Raw genomic sequence first — 22,804 nt, 5'->3', positions numbered from 1 at the left:
TTCCCATTAATGGCATTGGGAAGCCCACGCCCCGCTCTCTGTGGCACGGCTGCAGGGGGGGCTGCGTCTGACCAGGGCTGTTTCTGGACAGGATAATTTCGGCTGCGACCTGCCGGCGGTGGAGGCTGCCAAGAAGAAGCATGAGGCCATCGAGACGGACACGGCAGCCTACAAGGAGCGGGTGCAGGCCATCGAGGAGGTGGCCCGGGAGCTGGAGGCGGAGAACTACCATGACATCAAGCGCATCAAGGCCCGGAAGGACAACATCCTGCGGCTGTGGGACTACCTGCTGGAGCTGCTCCACGCCCGGCGCCAGCGGCTCGAGATGAACCTGACGCTGCAGCAGCTCTTCCAGGACATGCTGCACGGCATCAAATGGATGGACGAGATGAAGGTGAGGCCGGGGGGCTGAGCAACACCAAGGGCAGGAGTGGAGCCTGCTACCCATGGGGCCCGTGGCCTAAGTTCCTTGTAAGCTGCTCAACGGAGCTGCTGCTGCCAGGGAGAGATGCCTCTCACCCGGCCCCAAGCTGCTGCGGCTAGAGAGGGCTGCGGGGGAGTCCTCTCTTCCCACTGCAGCCCCGGGGCAGCGTGCACCCCCAAACTGCTCATTCCCGTCCCCACCCCAGAGCCCGCAACCCCAGCCAGAGCCCTCATCCCCCCACACTCTAACCCTCTGCCCTAGCTCTGAGCCCCCTCCCGCACCCCAAACTCCTCATCCCCAGCACCTTATGAGCAAGGGGCAGGACTATTATCGCCCCCTTGGGGGAAACTGAAGCATCCGGGGGTTCCATGCCCAAGGGCACACAGCAAGTCAGTGAAAGATCAGGGAGCAGAGCCCAAGTCTCTAGAGCAGGGGTCTGGGAACCTCAACAGCCAAGCAGGCCCCGTGGCATGGGCACAGCATGCTGCAGGCGAGGGCCGGGGAAAGGAAACGTAGCTTCTCTTTCGTGTCGTCAAAACCAGGGTAAATGATTAGCCCTGCCCTCTCGCCCTGCTCTGCGTAGGCGCGGCTCTTGTCGCCCGAGTTCGGCAAGCACCTGCTGGAAGCGGAGGACCTGCTGCAGAAGCACAAGCTGCTGGAAGCTGACATGGCCCTCCAGGCGGAGAAGGTGCACGCCGTGAGCGCGGCGGCCCTTGCGTTTGCCAACGGCGACGGTAGGTGGAAGCGGTGAGCGACGCATCTCATGCCTGCGGGGCCGGCTGCAGGGGATGAGGCTGGGAGAGAGCCCATCAAAGGGACCCCTCTGCTGGCCCGTTGTCACACTCTCACTTCTCCTCAACCCTGCCCCATGCCAGCCCTCGGCTTGTTCTGCCTTTCCCTGGGTGCCTCGGCTTTTGTCTCCGGTGAGGAGGTGCAGGTCCCAGGGCCGAAAGCCGGCTGTGTTCTTACTTCCCCAGGGCAGGCCAGTGCATCAAAAACTCGCCTGGCCAGAGGGAGCACGGCGAGTGGGAGAGGGCCTGGAACTAGGGAGACTGGGTTCAGCACTTGGCTTTGCCACGGGCTGCACGATGTCGGCATGGCACTTAGGGTGTGTCTACACTGTAGCTGGGAGGTGGGATTCCCAACTCCGTCAGCACACTGGCCCTGCAGCTGGCGGCTATCGGCACCCTAGCCCTGCAGGAGGCCAGCCATCAGGGCGCGCTAGGCCTGCGGGGGGGCGGCCGTCAGGGCGCGCTGGAACTGCGGGGGTGGGGGGGTGGCCGTTGTCGCGCCAATTTTGCTCAAGCTAGCACCTAAAAACAGCAGTGTGGCTTGGAGGGGATGCGGGGTGGGGGAGGCAGGCAGGGTCTCCCCCCCAGATTTGCTGCTTGGCTTGTACTGAGCATGCTCACACAGACTCAGCATGGTCAGTAACACTGCTGAAGCCGGCTGCCACCACTCCACCACCCTGGCCCCCCGCTATGGGCCGGGCAGGCACGGGTCGCCACATGTACCTCTCCCAGCGCTGGGAATGGCCCCTCCCCGCTGCTGTGTAGTCACAGCCTCAGTCTCTCTGGCCCCCGCTGTGACATGGGGATGACAATTGGTAGGGAGGGGTGGCTGTCTGTGCCTTACCTCAAGAGAGCTCTGCCCCACCCGGGCGGCAGGAGGGACGGGATGGCTGTTGAGATCTAGAGAAGAGGCCTCCTCGGTGATGGATTTTCATTCTTTAAAGCTGCCTGCAATTCTGTCCCCTCCCCCGCGCAGGCTATCAGCCGTGCAACCCCCAGGTGATCTGGAACCGCGTCAGCCACCTGCAGCTGTGCCACCAGGAGCTGCTGGCGATGGCCGCCGAGAGGAAGGCTCGCCTGGAGCAGTCCAAGCGCCTGTGGAAGTTCTTCTGGGAGCTGGACGAGGCGGAGAGCTGGATCAAAGAGAAGGAGCAAATCTATTCCTCCTTGGATTACGGGAAAGACCTGACCAGCCTCCTCATCCTGCAGCGGAAGCACAAGGCCTTTGAGGACGAGCTGCAGGGCCTAGGCGCCTGCCTGCGTCAAACCATCCAGGATGGGAGAGACATGGTGGCCCAGAAGCACTTCGGCTCCTCCAGGATCCAAGGCAGGACAGAGGAGGTGAAGGCTCTCTGGGCTCAGCTCCAGGAGCTGGCCTCATTCCGCAAGAAGAACCTGCAGGATGCCGAGAGCTTCTTCCAGTTCCAGGTGGACGCGGACGACCTGAAGGCCTGGCTGCAGGATGCCCATCGCCTGGTGTCCAGCGACGAGGTGGGCCACGATGAGTCCTCCACGCAGGCCCTGGTCAGAAAGCACCGAGACCTCCTGGACGAGGTGGCGGACAACAAGAGAGTGATGGACAGCCTGAGCCAGCAGGCCCAGAGCTTCCCGGCCGAGCTGCGGGGCGCCCCGGAGTTCCAAAACCGGCTGCAGGCCATCCAGGCCCTCTACGCCGAGGTGGTGTCCCTGGCTGAGCTGCGCAGGCAGAAGCTGCAGGATGCCCTGGACCTCTACACGATCTTCAGCGAGACGGACGCCTGCGAGCTCTGGATGAGTGAGAAGGAGAAGTGGCTGGAGCAGATGGAGATCCCAGACACGCTAGAGGACTTGGACGTAGTGCAGCACAGGTACCTGGGCTACCACCATCGGGGACAGCCAGGTACCCCCTCCCTCTGCCCCCCTGACCCTAATCCCGACCCTGACCTAGCTAGATACATGTAGGACCTGGTTGTGAAGCACAGATGGTCCCTTCAGGGGCAGCCTCTCTTTATTCCAGCGCATCATGCTTTGCCCCTTCCGGCAGTGCCCAGGGTTTGGAAGGGGGTGTGTGGCTCCTAGCCCCCTTGGCTCCCTTCTTTCTGTGCTCAACAGCGGGCACGGAGCCTTGCTTTGTGTTCTACGGCCCCAGCCCCATTCCTAGCCCACCCCAGCTCTGCTCACGAACATTGCATGTCATCGTCAGCGTTAGCACTGCTGCTCCATCTGTCGGTGCTGGCGCAGGGCTCTGGGCACTTTGCCCAGGGTGCACGTGGCACCAGAGGGAAGGCAGCGGAGAATGCCTTGTGCCCTGGGCCTGTGCCCCGCTCAGCCAGGGAGGGGACCTTAGGCACAGCTGCTGTGGAGTTGGGCAGTCCCGGCGCTGCCCTGCAAATTGCTGCCTGTGTGATTGCAGGTTTGACATCCTGGATCGGGAGATGAGCACACCAGCCTCCCAGATTGACGGCATCAACCGCGCAGCCACCAGCCTCGTCGAGAGCGGGCACCCGCGCAGCGGCCGCATCAGGCAGTGCCAGGAGCGTCTGAACACCAGGTACCGCCCCACCCCTCTGCTGCCCAGAGAGCAGTACTGCCAGAGTAGAGAGCCACACTAGCTGTGTCCCAGGCCTGCCTGTCTGGGACATGGCTGTCTGGATGCTTTACAGTGATCCTATCCCCAGGAGCTGCATATTCAGTGTGTGCTCATGCTAAAACCACAGTGGGCGTCCCATCCTGATGCTGGCTGCATTAACCCTTTGCTAGGATCTCCAGGACCAAAGAAGATATATTAGAATCGGAAAAGGTACAGAGAAGGGGGGAGGGGAATGATGAGGGGTATGGAACAGTTTCCAGAGGAGGAGAGATTAAAAAGACGGGGACTTTTGTTAAAGAGACAACTAAGGGAAGTCTATAAAATCATGACTGGTGTGGGGAAAGTGAATAAGGAAGTGTTATTTACCCCTTCACGTAACACAAGAACTAGAGGTCACCCAATGAAATTAACAGGCAGCAGGTTTAAAACAAACAAAAGGAAGTACTTCTTCACACAACACATGATCAACCTGTGGAACTCCTTGCCAGGGGATGTTGTGAAGGCCAAAAGTATAACAGGGTTAAAAAAAGAATGAGAGAAGTTCGTGGAGGATAGGTCCATCAATGGCTATTAGCCAAAGTGGTCAGGGATGCTACATTATGCTCTGAGTGTCCATAGCCTCTGACTGCCAGTCAGTGGGACTGGACAACAGTGGATGGATCACTTGCTATATAACCCCATATAAATCCATGGTGGGCCCACATCTTGAATACTGTGTGTGACGGGTTGGACCCCCCCAATCTGTGATGACACCTGATGTGCTGGGGTCCCACTGGTTCCGCCCATTCCACCAGCCTGGGTTTCCTCACCCTGTCCTTGCTGTGCCAGGCCCTCAAGCCTTCTCCAGCACACACACACAGGTAGGAACACACCCAGCTGCAAATGGACACAGAGACACTGAGATCAGCTCTGTGTGGGAGGAATCGGCTCGGGGATTTACCCAGCACTCGTGCACACCCCCTCTGGGGAGTAAACCCAAAATAATATTGTCTTGTGCTGTATAGAAAAATCTGCCCTCTGCCTCAGTGTGGAAAGAGATATGCACAGCTTCTTCTCCCCCTGCCCCCCCATATGAATTGCACAAACTGAGTTATGTTATAAATAAGAAATAAGTTTATTATTAACTACAAAATGTAAATTTTAAGTGATTATAAGGGATAGCAAACAGAACAAAGCAGATTACTGAGCAAGTAAGCTTAATACACTAAAGAAACAGGTTACACATAGTAATTTCTCACCCTAAATGTTTAGGCAGGTTAGTAGAGTTTCTGCAGCTCAGACTTCCAGTTATGTCTCTTTACGGGCTAGACCCCTGTTCTCAGCCTGGACTCACCCTTGCCTTTCCCTTCAGGTGTGTCAAGGTTCCTTCCCCACTCTGAACTCTAGGGTACAGATGTGGGGACCTGCATGAAAGACCCCCTAAGCTTATTCTTACCAGCTTAGGTTAAAAGCTGCCACCAACAAAGTGTTACACAAAGAACAGGGGAAGTGTCCACTTGGAAACGTCTCCCCCCCAAAATATCCCCTCAAACACTGCACCCCCTTTCCTGGGGAAGGCTTGATAAAAATCCTCACCAATTTGCATAGGTGAACACAGACCCAAACCCTTGGATCTTAAGAACAATGAAAAGCAATCAGGTTCTTAAAAGAAGAATTTTAATTAAAGAAAAAGTAAAAGAATCACCTCTGTAAAATCAGGATGGTAAATACCTTACAGGGTAATCAGATACAAAACATAGAGAATCCCTCTAGGCAAAACCCTTAAGTTACAAAAGACACAAAAACAGGAATATACATTCCATTCAGCACAACTTATTTATCAGCCATTTAAACAAAACAGAATCTAACGCATATCTAACTAGATTGCTTACTAACTCTTTACAGGAGTTCTGACCTGCATTCCTGCTCTGGTCCCGGCAAAAACATCACACAGACAGAGAGACCCTTTGTTTCCCCCCCAAGCTTTGAAAGTATCTTGTCTCCTCATTGGTCATTTTGGTCAGGTGCCAGCGAGGTTATCTTAGCTTCTTAACCCTTTACAGGTGAAAGGGTTTTTCCTCTGGCCAGGAGGGATTTGAAGGTGTTTACCCTTCCCTTTATATTTATGACAAGGTGTTTTTAGCAGTCTTCCTTCCTGGGCAGGCAGTGGAGGAGAGTCCTGAATGCCTTCCTTCCCAGCCTTAAATAGGCGGGAGGCCTTTGTTTCCAGAGGAAAAGTACCAGCAGTGTCCAGGTGTACCAGGTGACATTATCACATGACCTTGTAGTGTCAGGGCACCCATGAGACAAGGTTTATTTGCAAGGTCCACAGGAAGGAACTCCTGGGAAGCTGGGGGATCCACATCTTTGAAGACTCATTGTCTTTTCCTAATGGCCCATTAAGGCTGATTGCTTACTGTCTGGTGGGCGTTTTTCAACCACATACCCACACAGTTGTAATGGTTACATAGACAATATTCCTAACTTTGGATATAGAAATGATACATGCATACAAATTGGATAAACACATTCAGAAAATCATAACCTTTTCAATGATACCTCCCATGACTCATCTAGCATAAAACATATCTTAGTTATGCCATATTAATATCATAACAATATTTCTATGAAGAATATGGGGTGTAACGTCACACTGTGTGCAGATGTGGTCACCCCATCTGAAAAAAGATATATTGGAATTGGAAAAGGTTCAGAAAAGGGCAATTATTTTTGAAAAAATTGAAATTGAAATAATTTAAGAAAAATTATTAGGGGTATGGAACGGCTTCCATATGAGGAGAGATTAATAAGATTGTGATTTTTCAACTTGGAAAAGAGACGACTAAAGGAGGAGACTGGTGTGGGGAAAGTAAATAAGGAAGAGTTAATTACTCCTTCTCATAACACAAGAATTAGGGGTCACCAAATGAAATTAATAGGCAGCAGGTTTAAAACAAACAAAAAGAAGTATTTCTTCACACAATGCACAGTCAACCTGTGGAACTCCTTGCCAGAGGATGTTGTGAAGACCAAGACTATAACAGGGTTCAAAAAAGAACTAGATAAGTTCATGGAGGATAGGTCCATCAATGGCTATTAGCCAGGATGGGCAGGGATGGTGTCCCTAGCCTCTGTTTGCCAGAAGCTGGGAAGAGCAACAGGGGATGGATCACTTGATCATTACCTGATCTGTTCATTCGCTGTGAAGCACTTGACATTGGCCACTGTTGGAAGACAGAATACTGGGCTAGATGGACCATTGGTCTGATCCAGTGTGACCATTCTCATGTATAAACTTTATATTTATATGATGCTCTCAATGCCCAGCACCAGAGAGAGACACCGCTCAGAGGCTGCTTTCATGTGACACCAACAGAGTTTCTGATTTTAAATAATAATCTCCCTTCTTGAGAATCCAAATGTTTCCAGTTCCTGACACAGCCAGCCCCAGGCAAGAGAGGGGTCAGGGAACATTTTCAAACCCTCATTTCCAGAAGTGACTTAGGAACTTCAATCTCGCTGAAGCCAGTGGGACCTAGTCACTTCTGAAAGCTGTCCCCAGCCTGACCTACGCTTGCAGAACTCTTACAGCCCAAGGGCTGCGATTCCCAGCACACCACCCGGTCAAACAGGGCCTGGGCACATAGAGTTCAGAGCCAGAAGTGACCATTTGATCGCCGACTCTGACCTCCAGCACAGCATAGGCCGGAGAATTTCATCCCGTTGCCCCTGTATTGACTCCAGTCACTGGTGTCTGGCTAACATGTCTTCTTAAAAGGCCTCCAGTCTGATATGAAGACATCAGCGATGGAGAATCCACCCTTTCCCTTGGGAGTTTGTTCCCATGGGTAACCACCCTCCCTGGTGAACCTCGGTGCCTTATTTCTAATTAGAATCTGTCTTGCTTTAACTACCAGCCACTGGTTTTTCTACCTTCCTCCACTAGATTAAATACAGAATACCTTTCTGTGTCACTCAGCGCCGGCGTTTACAACAGCTGCATGAGCTCAGACTTTGTGGCATTTTCCTGTGTGCTCACAAACTCTGATCCGCACAACTCACTGAGGTCAGAACCCGGTCTGAGCAACGGCAGAGCTGCTGCAGTGCAAATGCCTCGTCCTCCAGGGGACTTGGCTCACAAGGACCCGCCCAGTGCTGGCACATTTCGATTAGAGAGGCAACTCGTCCAGTATTAAGCCGAACAGGCCTCTTTTTGAAAGGTTTGTCCCCCTTTCGGAACTGGGACAAGACCGGACGTGGCTTTGTCTGGTATTGGATGGGGGAGTGCCATTCTGCCCCCTCTGGCTCTTAAAAATGGCCTCCCTGTGCGGTGTGAGCTCACGTGCACCATCACGCCAGCAGGGGTGGCTCACTCCGTTCCCGTAGGTACTGAAACATCTAGCATTCCGGGAACGTGTGAGTGGCCACCTTCATCTCGATATGAGCCGTGTGCTTTGCATGGGGCCGAGCCCGGTGACTGATGCAGATGAAGGACGGCATGTGTAATAACCCAGAGTTGATTTGGGGCAGGACAGTGTATCTCAGCGAGCCCCACCTCCATTTTCGTGGCTCTTAGCAGACAACCAACCATCTGGATTTTGATGCCTCTGTTTTTGAGAGCCCAACCTGAGAAGGGACTGAAGTGATTTCACACAGGGCTGAATTCTCCCACTCTGCAAATCAGCCCTTTTCAGGGTTCTCCATTTCAGCTCTGTCTTCTCCCTCAACTCCCCCAGCTCAGGATCCCCACAGGCTGAGAGGAAGGGCAGGAAGGCCTTGGAGGCATGGCCAGCTGGGATGGGGTGGGTGGCTGCCAGACTCTCTGTCAGGGTCTGGCGTTGCCCTTTCAAATCAGGAGCATGGGTGGCCTGGCTTCATAGCAGCCTGTGGGTGGGTACCCCTGCAATCCCTGGCCATGCTTTCTTCCCAGCCAGCACTGCCCCACTTTGGGGACAGCCCTGGCCCAGCAGAGTAGGGTTGGGGAGTCTCTGGGGCTGGTGCCATCCCTGCCAAGACTGCCAACGCACACCCAGTATGAATCGAGTTCCTACAGAGTCTGGGTTTGCAGACACTGACTGCTCCAGCCGGAGAGCGTCTGAATCCCTTCTCTCCCTGTCTCTGCTCCTTGGCGCTCTCACAGAGGGCGGGGCTCACTCATGAACCAGGGGCTTCTGCTGTGTTCTCTGCAGGTGGCACGTCTTCCAGGAGAAGGTGGGGCAGCGGCGGAAAGCGGTGGACCTGGCGCTGAGCCTGCACAATTACTGCGTGGACTGCGAGGAGACCCGCACATGGATCTTGGACAAAACCAAAGTGATCAAATCCACCCAGGACATGAGCAGAGACCTAGCGGGCATGATCGCCATCCAGAGGAAGCTGTACGGCATTGAACGCGACTTGGCCGCCATCCAGACCCGGCTGGGGGTGCTGCAGGAGGAGGCCCAGCGGCTGGCTGAGGAGCTCCCTGACCTGGCCTCCGACATCTACAGCCGGCTGACCGCCATCAGTGGCCTCTGGCAGGAGCTGCAGAGGACGCTGCAGAGTCAGGAGGCCTCGCTCGGGGAGGCCAGCAAGCTGCAGAAGTTCCTGCAAGACCTGGATGACTTCCAGGCCTGGCTGTTCAAGGCGCAGCAGGCCGTGGCTTCGGAAGAGGTGCCCAGCTCCCTGGCCGAGGCGGAGCAGTCCCGGCAGGAGCACGCCGCCATCAAGGAGGACATCGACCGGCACGAGGGTGACTACCATAGCATCAAGGAGACGGGGGAAAGGGTGACACACGGGCAAACGGACCCAGAGTATCTGCAGCTGCAGCAACGGCTGCAGGGCATGGAGATGGGCTGGAGCGCCCTGTGCAAGATGTGGGACAGCCGGGGGAAGTTCCTTGCCCAGTGCCTGGGCTTCCAGGAGTTCCTCAAGGATGCCAAGCAAGCCGAAGCCATCCTGAGCAATCAGGTAGGGAAGTGGCTGCATCTGTCTGTTATGATGATGATGATGATGTGCATCACTGTCCCCATGCACTGGGAGCCCGCTGCCCTGCAGGGCTCACTGAATAGACAGAAGGGGAAAATGAGGCACAGAAGGAGGATGGGACTTGCCCAAGGGTAGACGGTGGAGCTGGGAGTGGAAGCCAGGTCTCCCGAGTCCCTAGCCAGTAGGCCCTGCTGCTTCTGAATTGCCACTCGGGCTTCCTTGCACTAGGCTACCAAGTGAGGTGGTGTTTATAATTGTTCCATCATATTTAATAGACTTGATCTGTGAAGATCAAACCTCACTTCCCCTCTGCTGATGTAACCCAGGCCTGCTGGGCTTGGTGCTCCGTCCCCCTCTAGCGGCACTGAGCCCACCCAGAGATTGGTGAGTCTGCTACAGCCTTACCTAAGAGCCACGTGGCTTTTAGCTCAGGCAGTAGAGGCTCATGCACTAAGCTTCAGAGGTCCCAGGTTTGATCCCAGCGACCGGGGTCTGTCTGTGTTACACAGAGCCCCAAGGGAGCAATGTTCTCTGCGTCAGCTGGTTGGCAGAGTTCAAAGGGCCCGTCAGATCTACATAGCCCAGCCTGTTCAGTCACACCCTGAACGGAGGAGCCCGATGACTTGGTTTGGCTAATCGGGGATTCTGAGACAAGTAAGCCCTGGTGAGGTGGAATGGCCCAGTGGTTAGGACACAGGTCTGGGGATCGGGAGACGTGGTTTCTTTGTTCTCTCCCAGATTCCCCATGCAGCCTGGGGTACCTCCCTTAGACTTAGACCTTTAAAGGTATTGTGCCCAGTTGGTTTAGGAGCCTGTCTCATCTTCAAAAGGGAATTAGGCACTTAGGAGTCTAAATTCAGTGCAGCAGCACCTCAGTACCTTTAACAATCTGGGCCTTAGCTGCTCTGTGCCCCATTCCCATCTGTACAAGAGAGATAACTGCCCTAGGGCACAGAGGGGGGTTGAGGATAAACGCGGTAAAGGCTGGGAGGTGCCAAGGCTCAATGGCGCTGGGGCACAGATGAAGACCCGAGGTAGAATGCTGCATCACCTGTGTCCCAAGGCAATACCCTTCTGCACTGATACAATAGCAGAGACCCCTTGATTTCATGGCCCGTTCTGATCACCTCCCCTGCAGAGATCCCAGCACACTGGTAAGGATTGTGCTGTGATTCGGGCACACAGTGAATCCATCCTTGGGGTAACTCCCTAGGCTGCACCACCAGGGATGATTTTGGCCTATTGCCTCCTTCCCCAGCCCGCTTTTGCCTGGCAGGAAAGCTCAGTGGCAGATGCTCCCATGCTACTGGTCCATTTGCATACATCAGGCCAGTGCAAAAAGCCCTGTGCCGTGCCCTGGAGAGTTACACGTGGATCAAGAGCACCACGGACACCCTACCCAGACGCTAGAGCAAGGAATGGCTGGAGATGGCTAGGCCCAGCACCCTGCATTCTCAGCAGCTAGTGTTAGTCTTGTCTATGCAGCAGCCTTCCTGGAACACAGCATGTCCCAGGCGTGGCTGGAGCTGCGTGGGGAGGGGGGAAGGGTGGGTGCTACAGACCCTGCTAAATCACATCTCCCCCCCGCCCCCGACCCACCCTCCATTCCAGGAGTACACCCTGGCTCACATGGAGCCGCCGAACACCTTGGAAGCATCGGAAGCTACCCTGCGGAAATACGAGGATTTCCTGGCCACCATGGAGGCCAACAAGGAGAAAATAACGGAGCCGGTGGAACGTGGCGAGAAGCTGGTGGCGGACAGGAATATTTACACCGACAAAATTAATGAAAAGGCCCAGCTCATACAAGAGAGGTAAACTGAACCGCATCCTATCAGCAAGGGGGCCCCCGGGAACGCTAGCCGCTAGCTATGCTGTCCAATCCCGCCGCTGGCAGATAGCTGTCTCCCCAGTGGTAGCGGTCTGATAGTGGGTGTCAAACGAGATAAGCTGCTGCAGCAATCATCAGCCTCCTTGTCCCTCTCTCCTTTCCAGGGCCAGGACGAATGTGGCTAAATCAAAGGAAGTGCTGGTTCTGCTGAAGGACAATCACGATCTGCAGAGCTTCTTGCAAAACTGCCAGGAGGTAGGTTGCTGGGCAAGCCCTTACTGCTGGCCAGGAGAGATGTTCTCCCAGTCCATGACACTCCCTGCTTCCCCTGGGCGCGACAGTCAGAATTAGAGCTGGGCGGGAAAACCTCGAGGGAGCCTCTTCCCACTGTTTGAGCCCGAGTCAAAACGCTTCGCGACATCACATTGCTTTTGCCGGAGTTTCATTTTGGAGAAAAACCGGGGCGGGGCAGAGTTCCGAAATGTCCTACTGCGTCATTGTCACAACGAAACGTTTTGCCTATTTTCCATGACGTCCTGTTTTGATTTTTTGTTGCTGTGCCTTATCTTTTATATTCCTGTCACCCTTCTGCCAGGAGGGATCGGCAGCGATAAAGTCTGGGGCCAATATCTAGGGGTTCCTCTTAACGTTACCAAACCAAGCCATTTCGAGCCCCTGCCCAGGAATCTGGGAAAACTAACCACCACTCTCCGGGCACCTCTAAGAAGCAAACCTTCCCCACTCACAAGCACTGAGTCCGTGTAACCACCGAATATTTTTTTTTAAGGGAGAGGAAACACAGCATTACTTTGGGAAAACACCACATCGAAAAGAAAAACATTCACTCCACAGCAGTGGTCCCCAAACTAGGGGGGCACAGAGGAAAGTTGGGGTGGGGGCCCGCTGCAGGGCTGGGCCAGCCCCCAAGTGGCAGGGGGGGAGGGAGCGACCAGCTCCACCCTTGCCTTGCTCCTCCTGCAACCCCATTTAGCCTCCAGTCCTGCTCCACCTCCAGGCCTGGGAAGGGGCTCTGGGCTGAGGCAGGGGGTTGGGCTGTGGGAGGAGGTACGGATTCTGGGCTGAGGGTGTGGGTTCTGGGGTGGGGCCAGAAACAAGGGGTTCAGGTTTTGGGAGGGGGCTCCGGGCTGGGGCATGGGGTTTGGGGGGGTGTGGGGGTGAGGGCTCCGGCTGGAGGTGCAGGTTCTGATGTGGGGCCAGGAATGAGGGATTTGGGATGTAGGAGGGGGCTCTGGGCTGGGGGGGGGGGAGCTGAGGGGTTTGGAGTATGGGAGGGGGCTCCAGGCTGAGACAGGGGGTTAGAATGTGGGAGGAGGTACGGGCTCTGGGGTGAAGGTGTGGGTTCTGGGGTGGGGCCAGAAATGAAGGGTTCAGGGTGTGGGAGGGGACTCCAGGCTGGGGCAGGGGGTTGGGGTCGAGGGCTGAGGGCTCCAGCTGAGGGTGCAGACTCTGGGGTGGGGCTGGGGATGAGAAGTTTGGGGTGTAGGAGGGTGCTCTGGGCTGGGACTGAGGGGTTTGGAGGGTGGGAGGGGGCTCAGGGCTGGGGCAGAGGGTTGGGGTGCATAGGGGAGAGTTAGGGCTCCAGCTGGGGGTGCGGGCTCTGGGGCGGGGCTGGGGATGAGGGGTTTGGGGTGCAGGAGGGTGCTCCGGGCTGGAATAGAGGGGTTCGGAGGGCGGGAGCGGGATCCGGGCTGGGGCTGAGGCAGGGGGTTGGGGTCCAGGAGGGGGTCAGGGGTGCAGGCTCCGGGTGCGCTTACCTCAAGCAACTCCCGTAAGCAGCGGCATGTCTCCTCTCCAGCTCCTACGCGGAAGCACGGCCCGGCGACTCGGCGGGCTGCACCGTCCGCAGGCGCCGACCACACAGCTCCCATTGGCCATGGTTCCTGGCCAACAGGAGTGTGTTATGCTTATAAGAAGCACACAGGATCTTTTTTCTAGGGGAAAAGGCAATATGCCGCGTTTATTGGAGATACAACAATTAGCATATGCATTCAATCACACACACACACACACACACACACACACACACACACACACACACACACACACACTCTGTCCCGCCAGTCGATGTTTTAGTTACCAGTCTGGAGCAACCTAGTGGCCAGTTAGGTTGATTGCGGGTAGAGAGGAGCCAGGTTCTGTCGGTCGCGACACGATGCTCCAGGGAAGTCTTGGCAGGACGAACCCAAAATTTCTTGGCAAAGCCCCCTGTTTATATTGTGATTTTCCTTCCTTGGGACCAATGAGTTTTGCACCATCATGCTGTAATCATTCCTTTCTGTGTTCAGAAAGGGTGGCTGGCAGAATATGGTCAAATCATATCACACATCAATACATTTAATACATGCTACATTATTATTCTTTATCCTTCATTCTGAATTATATAAAATACAACCATAAAATCCTAGTACTACAAGCTGCGGGGGCAGCGCTTGGGGCAGGGGCAGTGTGCGGAGGCTCCTGGCTGCCCCTACACGTAGGAGCTGGAGGAGGGACATGCCAGCTGCTTCCCAGGAGCCGTGCAGTGTGGAGGCTAGCAGAGAGCCTGGCAGCCCTGCTGCACGGTGCCGCCAACCGGACAGTCAACGATCCGGTCAGTAGTGCTGACGGGAGCCTCCAGGATCCCTTTTCAACTGGGTGTTCCAGTCGAATACTGGACACCTGGTCACCTTACCTCTGCCCTTATTCCCTCTCCATCCGCAGACCAGCTCTGCCTCTAGCCCCGGCTCCTCCCCCTTCCCCAGTTCTGCCCCCAACTCCACCTTCAGCCCAAGCTCCACTGTGGAGTTGCAGTAATGGGGGTTGGGGGGCACAGACAGCTTCTGTTACAGGTAAGGGGAGGGCGTGACTGGAAAAGGGTGTACACCACTGCCCCGCAGTATCTTGGACAATAGCCTTTTGCCTCAGTTTCCCATGTTGTGGTGTGAAAGTCCAGCAGAGGAACATCGCTTTAACATACCACTCCCCCTTGCCCTCCGCTCCACCCCACCCATGGCCTGTTGTCAGAGGTCAGTGGAGTCCCAGAGTGTAGGGCTGCGCTGCGGGCGGGGGGATTACCACAGCCCTGGGGGTGGTTCGGCGAGTGATGCTTCCACCAGTGGATTTGCTGCCACTGTCTCTGCTGTGCTGCGTCCTTGGTCTGGTCTGGTCCTACAGTGCCACGGCCGCCTAGCCCAGCTATCACAGGCTTTGTTCCTGCTGCTGCCTCTCTTACCGCGCTGCCATAAGCTGCAACGCCATGTGCTGAGACTCCACCACCGAACCCAGCTCTTGGTGACTTCGCTGGGTAGTGAGGAACCCCACTGCCCAACCCTCTCCTCTGTGTTGACTTCCATGAGAAGTCTAGGTCTAAGGCTCATCCCCCCCATAACCCCGACCAGCTTATCATTGATTTCAGCTCTATTGATTACTGAGCAGAGAGAATATTGAGTCTGATCAGCTCTGTCTTTAATTACTGGAGGGGAAAGCCAAATGACATCTAGGACTCTTTACATGGAGCCTACCCTGCCAAGTAGCAACATTTGTCCCTGTCCTTGGTCTTTCACCAGGATTTACTTCACTACCCCATGCTTTGAGAGTGATGGTGACTGCCTCCATTGAGGCATGTTAAGTACAGTTCTGCTGCCTTTTAGTAATCTAATAAGGATAACAACATTTAATTACCCTTCATCCAGGACTTAAGTGAACTTTAACCTAAAACAGCCAAAAAGTATCATGTTAGCAAATTCGGTCTGTGTGTTGCTCAACTTGGCAAAGGAGGTGTGTCTATGCAAATGTAGCCTGCTCCTGGAGGTTTCTTCCTCCAGTTCATCAATAGGTGGCAGAAGAGAGCTCATCCAGACCCCCGCTTATGTTCTATCTCATATATTCTCATGTAAAATGAAGGCAAAATCAAAACAAAATGTTTGAATTGCTGGAAATGGGGTTTTGGTGTGGGGGGGTTGGCTGAGAATTTTGAAATTGACAGGTTTGGTTCCTAATCAGAACAAAGCCAAATGCCAACATCACCTTGGTGAAACACAATGTCTCTGCGCAGCTCTGTTCAGAACATTGCTTTGGCTGCTCATCGGGGAAGGTTTGCACCATGGATGAGCAGGGATGGACTCTCCCTTCATTTGAGCAGGCTTCACATAGATTTCATTTGAACCATGGGAATTTACTGCCATTTCCATTGTTTCCAAACAAATCCCTGGAGGTGGGAATTCTAACTCTAATCTTATCATTTCAGTCTCTTTTGCCCCTTTTATTCTTATTAGCCACAAGAAAGGCAGCTCCGTGTAAGGAAGAGGAAGCTGTCCATTTCCTTCTGAGCAGTTTACACGTGGATCTTAGGGCTTTAGAATTATTCCTGACAAGACGTAGCTTGTGTCTATGACCCTGTCTCAGGCTCACTGCAGTCTCAGGCAGCGTTGCTGCGTTGGTCACACTTGGGGCAGCTCTCCCCGCACAGAGCGATGAGCTCAGGCTCTCTACAAATGCAGGCAGATGTCATTGCATCAGTCACACTTGGATCACATTTTCAAGATTTTCTTCACAACCATAATAGCTAGAGACTGACTTTTAAGGAAAGCTGAGACTCTGGAGAACAATAAAGAACTCTGTTCACACCCCTTGTCTAGTCCTCCCGCCCCTCAATGGGCTACACCTCACCCTGTGGCAAACAGTGGTCTAAACCCTGTTGAACTACCCCCACATAATCTACAATATGATGTCACTACATGTTTTATTTTTATTTGTATTCATAGCCCTTGTCACGGACCAGGACCCAGTTGTGTTCTGGGACCCAGAACAAAAAGACAGCCCCTGTCCCAAGGGGTTTACAATCTAAGTGTGAGACAAGCAACAACAGCTGTCTATAGCCAGACAGTGAGACCCAGCTGGTCAGAACGATGGACAGTGGTCTCAGGCAGGGAGTTGAACCATTAAAAGTTTTGGTTCAGTTCCAGTTCGGATTCATCTGTGTTTCCTAAGTCTCCAGTTCGGTTCCAGTTCAGACACTAACTTAGCATGATGGTTCTGTAACCAGTTCAACCACTTTGAACCTGTTTGAGTCAGTTCAGGTACATTTCCAGCAGATCAATGTCACACTTCTGCTTGCATTCTAACTCCTAGCAAAAGAATTCAATGATCAATATTTCTTTCAGTACAGAAACAGTATTTATTTTTTAAACAAGTTATTTGCACACACTAGCACAACATCCTCCAGAACTCTGTCAGTCAGGTCTGACTGCTGGGTGACAAAATGAATTTCAGCCCCGAAAATGCCCTTTCTATGCTGACTTGCGTAGCAGGAACAGCAATCACGATGTTAGCCAATTGATACAGTTCAGGTCTCGTTTTCTGTCGGTCCCAGTAGTGAAGAATATCTGTAGTGAGACAGAGCTCATCAGTGAAAGAGTCCAGGAAGGGATTAATATGTTTTTTTGCCTTTTTCCCACAAAAATTTGCTTCTTGGACTTCTTTCGTGCTTTGAGGAGGAGCTGAAGGTCATCTTCTGATGTCCAGACATGGCTGACTGAAAATCAGTCAGTTCCTCATTTTGGACAGACTAGTACCTCCCAATTAGCCCACATTTAGTTAGATGAATTTTAGCTCTTTCCTTATCCTCCTCTGAGAGAAGCAGTTTGTACCTGAGGTCCAGGTAAATGCAGCATCGAAATGCATCGTTGTCCGACACCATTTTCTCACAGTTCTTCATTGAGGCCAATAGTGTTTCAGTAAAAGGTGAAGAAGACACCTTTGTGTCGAGTTGGCATTTTAGCCCAGCTCTGTAGAAATCTCCCAGAGCAAGTTGTGCTGGTTGAAGTGCCTTTTTTGTGGTTAATTTAGCAGGCATTAGCGCAGCCATAGTATTTTTTAACTGCCTTCCATTTCTCATCACTCATATCAAGGGCTTGGTTTGAAGAAGTGGCCACCATATGCTTGCAAAACTCCATGAGTTCTAAGAGTCTTTCAGGCATTTTGCACATGGAATGCCATCTAGTTGGACAATCCAGGATTGGCTTATTTAAATTAAGCTTTTTCTTAATCACCATAATTTTGGGGTTCCTAAGTCTTGCAAACGAAACGTGCTTTTCCAACTATATGGTTCACAGAGCTGTTCTTTCATAGCATCCTCACCAGCAAGTTGCAAGGTATGAGCAGAATAGTTAACTCCTTGTAGAGCAACTCCCCCGGCACCTGCCATGTTGAATTCTGTCTTTTCAGTCATCTGAAGCTGGCCTTGTTGTCTAGCATCTCCTGGCGTCTCTTTTCCACAAAAGTCCTCATTATTGTCCCCCTCTTTTTCACTCTCATCATCAGGTTCATCTTTTTTCCTCTTCTTCAATTATACACTTGACAGATTTGGCCCCATTAGCTGCGTTATCAGTGGTAATCATAGAATATCCAAGTTGGAAGGGACCTCAGGAGGTCATCTAGTCCAACCCCCTGCTCAAAGCAGGGCCAATCTCCAATTTTTGCCCCACATCCCTAAATGGACCCCTCAAGGATTGAACTCACAACCCTGGGTTTAGCAGGCCAATGCTCAAAACACTGAGGTATCCCTCCCCCTAATGCTACAGAGACATCCCAGACCAGCTTCTGCCTTTGAATATGGTCACCTTCAGGTGTTCAGAAGTGTGCTGCTAATTGATCTGCTTCATAGCAAGTGTGTGGAGGATCATTTTCTGTCGGCAGTCTGCTGCATACTAACTCCTAATGCAGACCTGGCAAGATGAGTAGCTGTGATAAATGAAGGTGGGGGGAGAGCTCCCTTTTATGGACACCCAGCCAGCCAGTTAGCTATAAAATCCCTTTTAGTAGCTGTTCTCTACTTGCTTTACCTGTAAAGGGTTAAAAGTCTCACTCCTATGCATAGGTAAAAGGAAGTGAGTGGGCACCTGGCAAAAGAGCCAATGGGAAGGCTAGAACTTTTTAAAATTGGGGAAAAACTTCCCCTTTGTCTGTCTGTGTTGTTCTCCCGGAAAGCAGGGACAGGGCTGGAGCTATGCAGTAAAAGCTTGTGCCAGGTATGAAAATCACCAGCTCATACCTAGACACTACTCATTTGAAACCCCAGATCTGTAAGTAGATCAGGAAATGTCGAGGAAGATGTGATAAGGTTTATCTCTTTTATTTCTTTATGACTTGCGGACTCCTCTGTGCTAACCCCAGGTGCTTTTGTTTTGCGTGTAACTTTAAGCTATCTTGATGCTTAATCCTTGTAATTGTTTGTTTAAAACCTAGCAAAAAGCCTAAATTCCAGATGTATTTTCTTTCTTTTTGTTTTTAATAAAATTTACCTTTTTTAAGAACAGGATTGGATTTTTGTGTCCTAAGAGGTTTCTGCATGTTGTTTAATTAGCTGGTGGCAACAGCTGATTTCCTTTGTTTTCTTTCTCAGCTCTTCCCCGGAGTGGGGGTGAAAGAGCTTGAGGGTACCCCACAGGGAGGAATTCCCAAGTGCGCCTTCCTGGGTTCCAAAAGGGGTTTTTGCACTTGGGTGGTGGCAGCATCTACCCATCCAAGGTCAGAGAGAAGCTGTAACCTTGGGAGTTTAATACAAGCCTGGAGTGGCCAGTATGCATTTTTTAAATTCTTGCGGGCCCCCACCTTCTGCACTCAAAGTGCAAGAGTGTGGAATCAGCCTTGACAGTAGCACAATGAACTTTCAAAGAAATCAGCTTGTCCTTGACTTCCTGCTTATGTTCGAATCATACTCTGGAAGGGCAGTGACTTTGTCTCAGATATTTTCATCATTTATTGGCAGTTTTTATTGCCAAAACCTTGAAGGAGGGAGTTAAGGAGTTCATCTTCCATCAGCTTAAAAGGTCTGCCATTCACTGTTACTAATTCGAGGCAAGCTTCAAGCAAAATTAGACTCCTCAATCTTCCCTTTTATTGACTTGCTTTTCAACACAGAATCTAGATGTTGTACCAATAAAATAAAAACCAGCAGGATCTTATTAAAGGGAAAAAGGCAAAATACCACATTTATTGTGAATACAGAAAGAATCATAGTAAGCAGTTAGTTACAGCTGTAACATTCCATTCACTCTCATCTTTATTCACACATTCATTCATACACACACACACACACACACACACACACACACAGGTTCTGCAAGGTTGTTATCATAGTTACCAGCCTTAGAGTTGCTCATGCCAAGACACTGGTCAGGTGGCTTGGACATGAGGAGGGAGCAGGGCCTTGTCAGATGCTCATCTGATGCTCCTGGAAGTTGCTTTGCAGAATCAGACCCCAAAGTTCTCACTTTTTAGAGTCTATTTTTATAGGAATTTCTTCCTATGCCAGTCTATGAGAATTGCTGCATCATGCTGTTGCTGAATCAATCAGCAGATAGCACATTCCTGACGGCTCCAAGATGTTATCTTGTTCTTTGGTTCTCCCATTCTTGAGGCTGTTGGGTGGATTCCAGTCTGCCCTCCGGGGGTCCTCTGGTTATTTCCACTTGACGCCTTCTTCAGCCGATGGACACTGGATTCTTAGGCTGGCACCTCCCTGATCATTCAGTTATTATCCACACCAAGCATCCATCACATACATCCTCTATCTCTATTTTAATCACAATTGTTAATACAACAAAAGGGCGGGAAGTCTCTGGGTGCTGTTTCTGTTGTTACAGAGTATTGCTTTGAGTCTCTCTCTGTGTGAATTGCTTTGAGAACAGACTCTGTCTTAGAATGTACTAACACAATTAGCAGCTTGCAAGTTTCACACATAGAGGGAGAGAAACAGCACCAAAAACCAAGAGACCTCTTAATTTAGTAATACCCTGGAATTTAAACTATGGGGAATCAAACTCATTTGTGATTTTAATACAGAACTTCTTTAATATGATCCAACATAATCCCCCTTTGGACACTAAGATTTATAATCGTCAGTGTCACTTTCTATGTAGCCTATTCAAGAGAAGGTACTGTGAGGCAATTTGAGTTTGTGATTCCAATTCATGCCACATACACGATCCTAGTGATGTATCTTTACTACAAGGTTCTGGGGCAACAGGCAAGGTGAGGCACACCCACTTTTGAGGAGTCCATTCGGTAGAACCTCTAGTGTCCAACAGCTTCCCTCCCTCCCCAGCCCACTGGCTCGAGGTCCAGGGTAGCCAGAAGGATCCCATGTGTAATATGGGGAGTGGGTTAACCTTCAATACCTTTGCCTCCAGGGACTGTTGGTGTGCAATTTTGACAACAATTTCTCCCATTAACAAGTCTGGTTTACAATACTGGAAACATATTGCATCCATTCATATTGATAAGTGTCAAACAATGATCTCTTTCTTTTTTAACAAATGCATCAAACCCTTAATATTTCCCAACATGACCCAGAACATTTCGTGTTCCAAAGTAGCTAGTGCAAGTTTCTGCATTTCAGTGCATCCCATAGCTACGGCTGTGTAGTTTCCTATTTCTAATATTTTTTTCTTATGCATAAGCCATGTGGTAGTATTAAGCCATTGCCAAAGATTCCATCGGGCTTTTAGGTTACCCAGACCAATTTGGACCAAGTCTACATTGGCATGTACTTGTTTTTGTGTCAGGCTGTCCTGTAGCTGGGACAGAGAGCTTAATTTATTTTTAATTACCTGCAGGTCTTTAGTATTTTTTTTTTAAACACACAACAGTGCTAGCAACAAGACAAAACACAAGACAAAACATAGAACACAAAACACAATTTCTATTGTGACAGTAGATTCATGGTATTGGGTTCTTTTCAGCTGGCATCAGCTTTTCCTGATTTTCTGAAAGACAAAAAAAACATGTTTCTACCCCTTTTGGGGTGGCAGATTATTGCTTAAAATATTTCTTTTACAAATACCTTTGCTGATTGCAGGCAAAACAGAGGAATTGCCCCCACATTTTCCTGTTTTTGTTCTATAGGCAGGCCAGGTTTCAATGGCTTTTATCTTTTAAGGGTTATGGGGAAATTATCCCACTGTTTAGTCATTAAATCCCTGAGTTTTCCTTCTTATACAGCAGACCAAGTTTATAATGTTCTTCCTGCTGTGTTAAGCTTTAAGTTTTATTTACAGGTAATAACTGAGAAGCATCGTTACCATACGACGTTAAAGGGTTTTTCCAAAAATCATACACACTATACATTGTTACAGGGATACTTATTATCATTAAATTTATTAAAATTATCTTGTTATCCCATGCCTTTTATTTAGACAATTTGTTTGGAGGTATGTCCTTTATCTGCAGCTCCTTTGTGCTGCTAGTTCTTTCCTTCCTTTATCATTTAGGTAATTTGCATTTTCACAGAAGTTTCCTGCTTTTGGATTTAAAGCCATCAGCAGCTTAGAGACTCTATCTTAAAAGGGACACAATCAACTTTCACCAGAGTTTTGATTACTTTTAACTTCTGCTTCCAAAACACACAGCAATCTGAAAAAGAAAACCCAACCTATTGTGGCTCCCTTTGGAGCCCTAATAGCATTTTAATTAAGTAGCATGGTATTTTTGCATTTCTTTTGCCCCTTCTACAATATACCCTGCACATGTTCTGGGGCAAATGCACATTCCTTCCATAGTTTAACTTCTATAACATTATTCAGATCCATTTTTACATAAGGTGTCACTATTTCTTTTTTTGCTTACAGAGGTTTCATGTACCTTTATCAAAGTGACAGTCTGATTACTCAGAGCCATTTTAAGACTCAGTGTTTCTCACATTGCTTCTTTTTGTTTTGTGCACCTCACCCCTGCTGTTGCTTCAGAGAGGCACTGTCTTTTTTTAATTTTTTTTTCCTACAACTCTCATCTGCTATTTTGTTACAAAAACAAACAAACAAAAAACAAACAAACAAAAAGAATCCAGAATTTTTTTTTTTATATTCTCCTGATTTTGACTGCCCTGCTGCAGCCACAACTTAAAAACATTTTAAATTTTGTAAAGCACTGAGTTACCTTTTAAGGGTTAAATGCCAAATCCCAAAGCCAAACAACACTAATTACCTGTGTCTAGCAAAAAGGTCTGTCAGTTTTGCAACTTTGAATTAAAGAGTCAAAGGGATTTTTAGTGGCAGTATTTAAAACAAAAACAAAACCAACTGGTCCTTAAAACTTTACATATTTACACACACACAGACAGATACATACACATTTTCTTTTCCTTAACATCCCTTCCACACTGCTCTGTTTTTTCCATCTTACATTCCCTTTATACATTTGAGGCAATTAAGTTCCAATAGAACCCTCTTATGTTCTTTTAGCAAATT

General features: G+C 50.5%; 1 protein-coding gene across 1 annotated transcript in view; it reads left to right on the top strand.

Moving 5' to 3' along the window:
• Nucleotides 1-22,804, top strand: part of SPTB (spectrin beta, erythrocytic) — a 139,396-nt gene that overhangs the window by 61,886 nt on the left and 54,706 nt on the right. Inside the window, 7 exon segments of the mRNA XM_074954484.1 lie at nucleotides 92-394; nucleotides 1,008-1,158; nucleotides 2,192-3,062; nucleotides 3,608-3,745; nucleotides 8,953-9,709; nucleotides 11,339-11,541; nucleotides 11,723-11,813. Coding sequence (XP_074810585.1) covers nucleotides 92-394; nucleotides 1,008-1,158; nucleotides 2,192-3,062; nucleotides 3,608-3,745; nucleotides 8,953-9,709; nucleotides 11,339-11,541; nucleotides 11,723-11,813 — 2,514 coding nt within the window.

This window comes from Natator depressus, chromosome 6 (genome assembly GCF_965152275.1).
Source record: "Natator depressus isolate rNatDep1 chromosome 6, rNatDep2.hap1, whole genome shotgun sequence".
NCBI lineage: Eukaryota > Metazoa > Chordata > Testudines > Cheloniidae > Natator > Natator depressus.
This window is presented reverse-complemented; position numbering and strand designations above follow the sequence as displayed.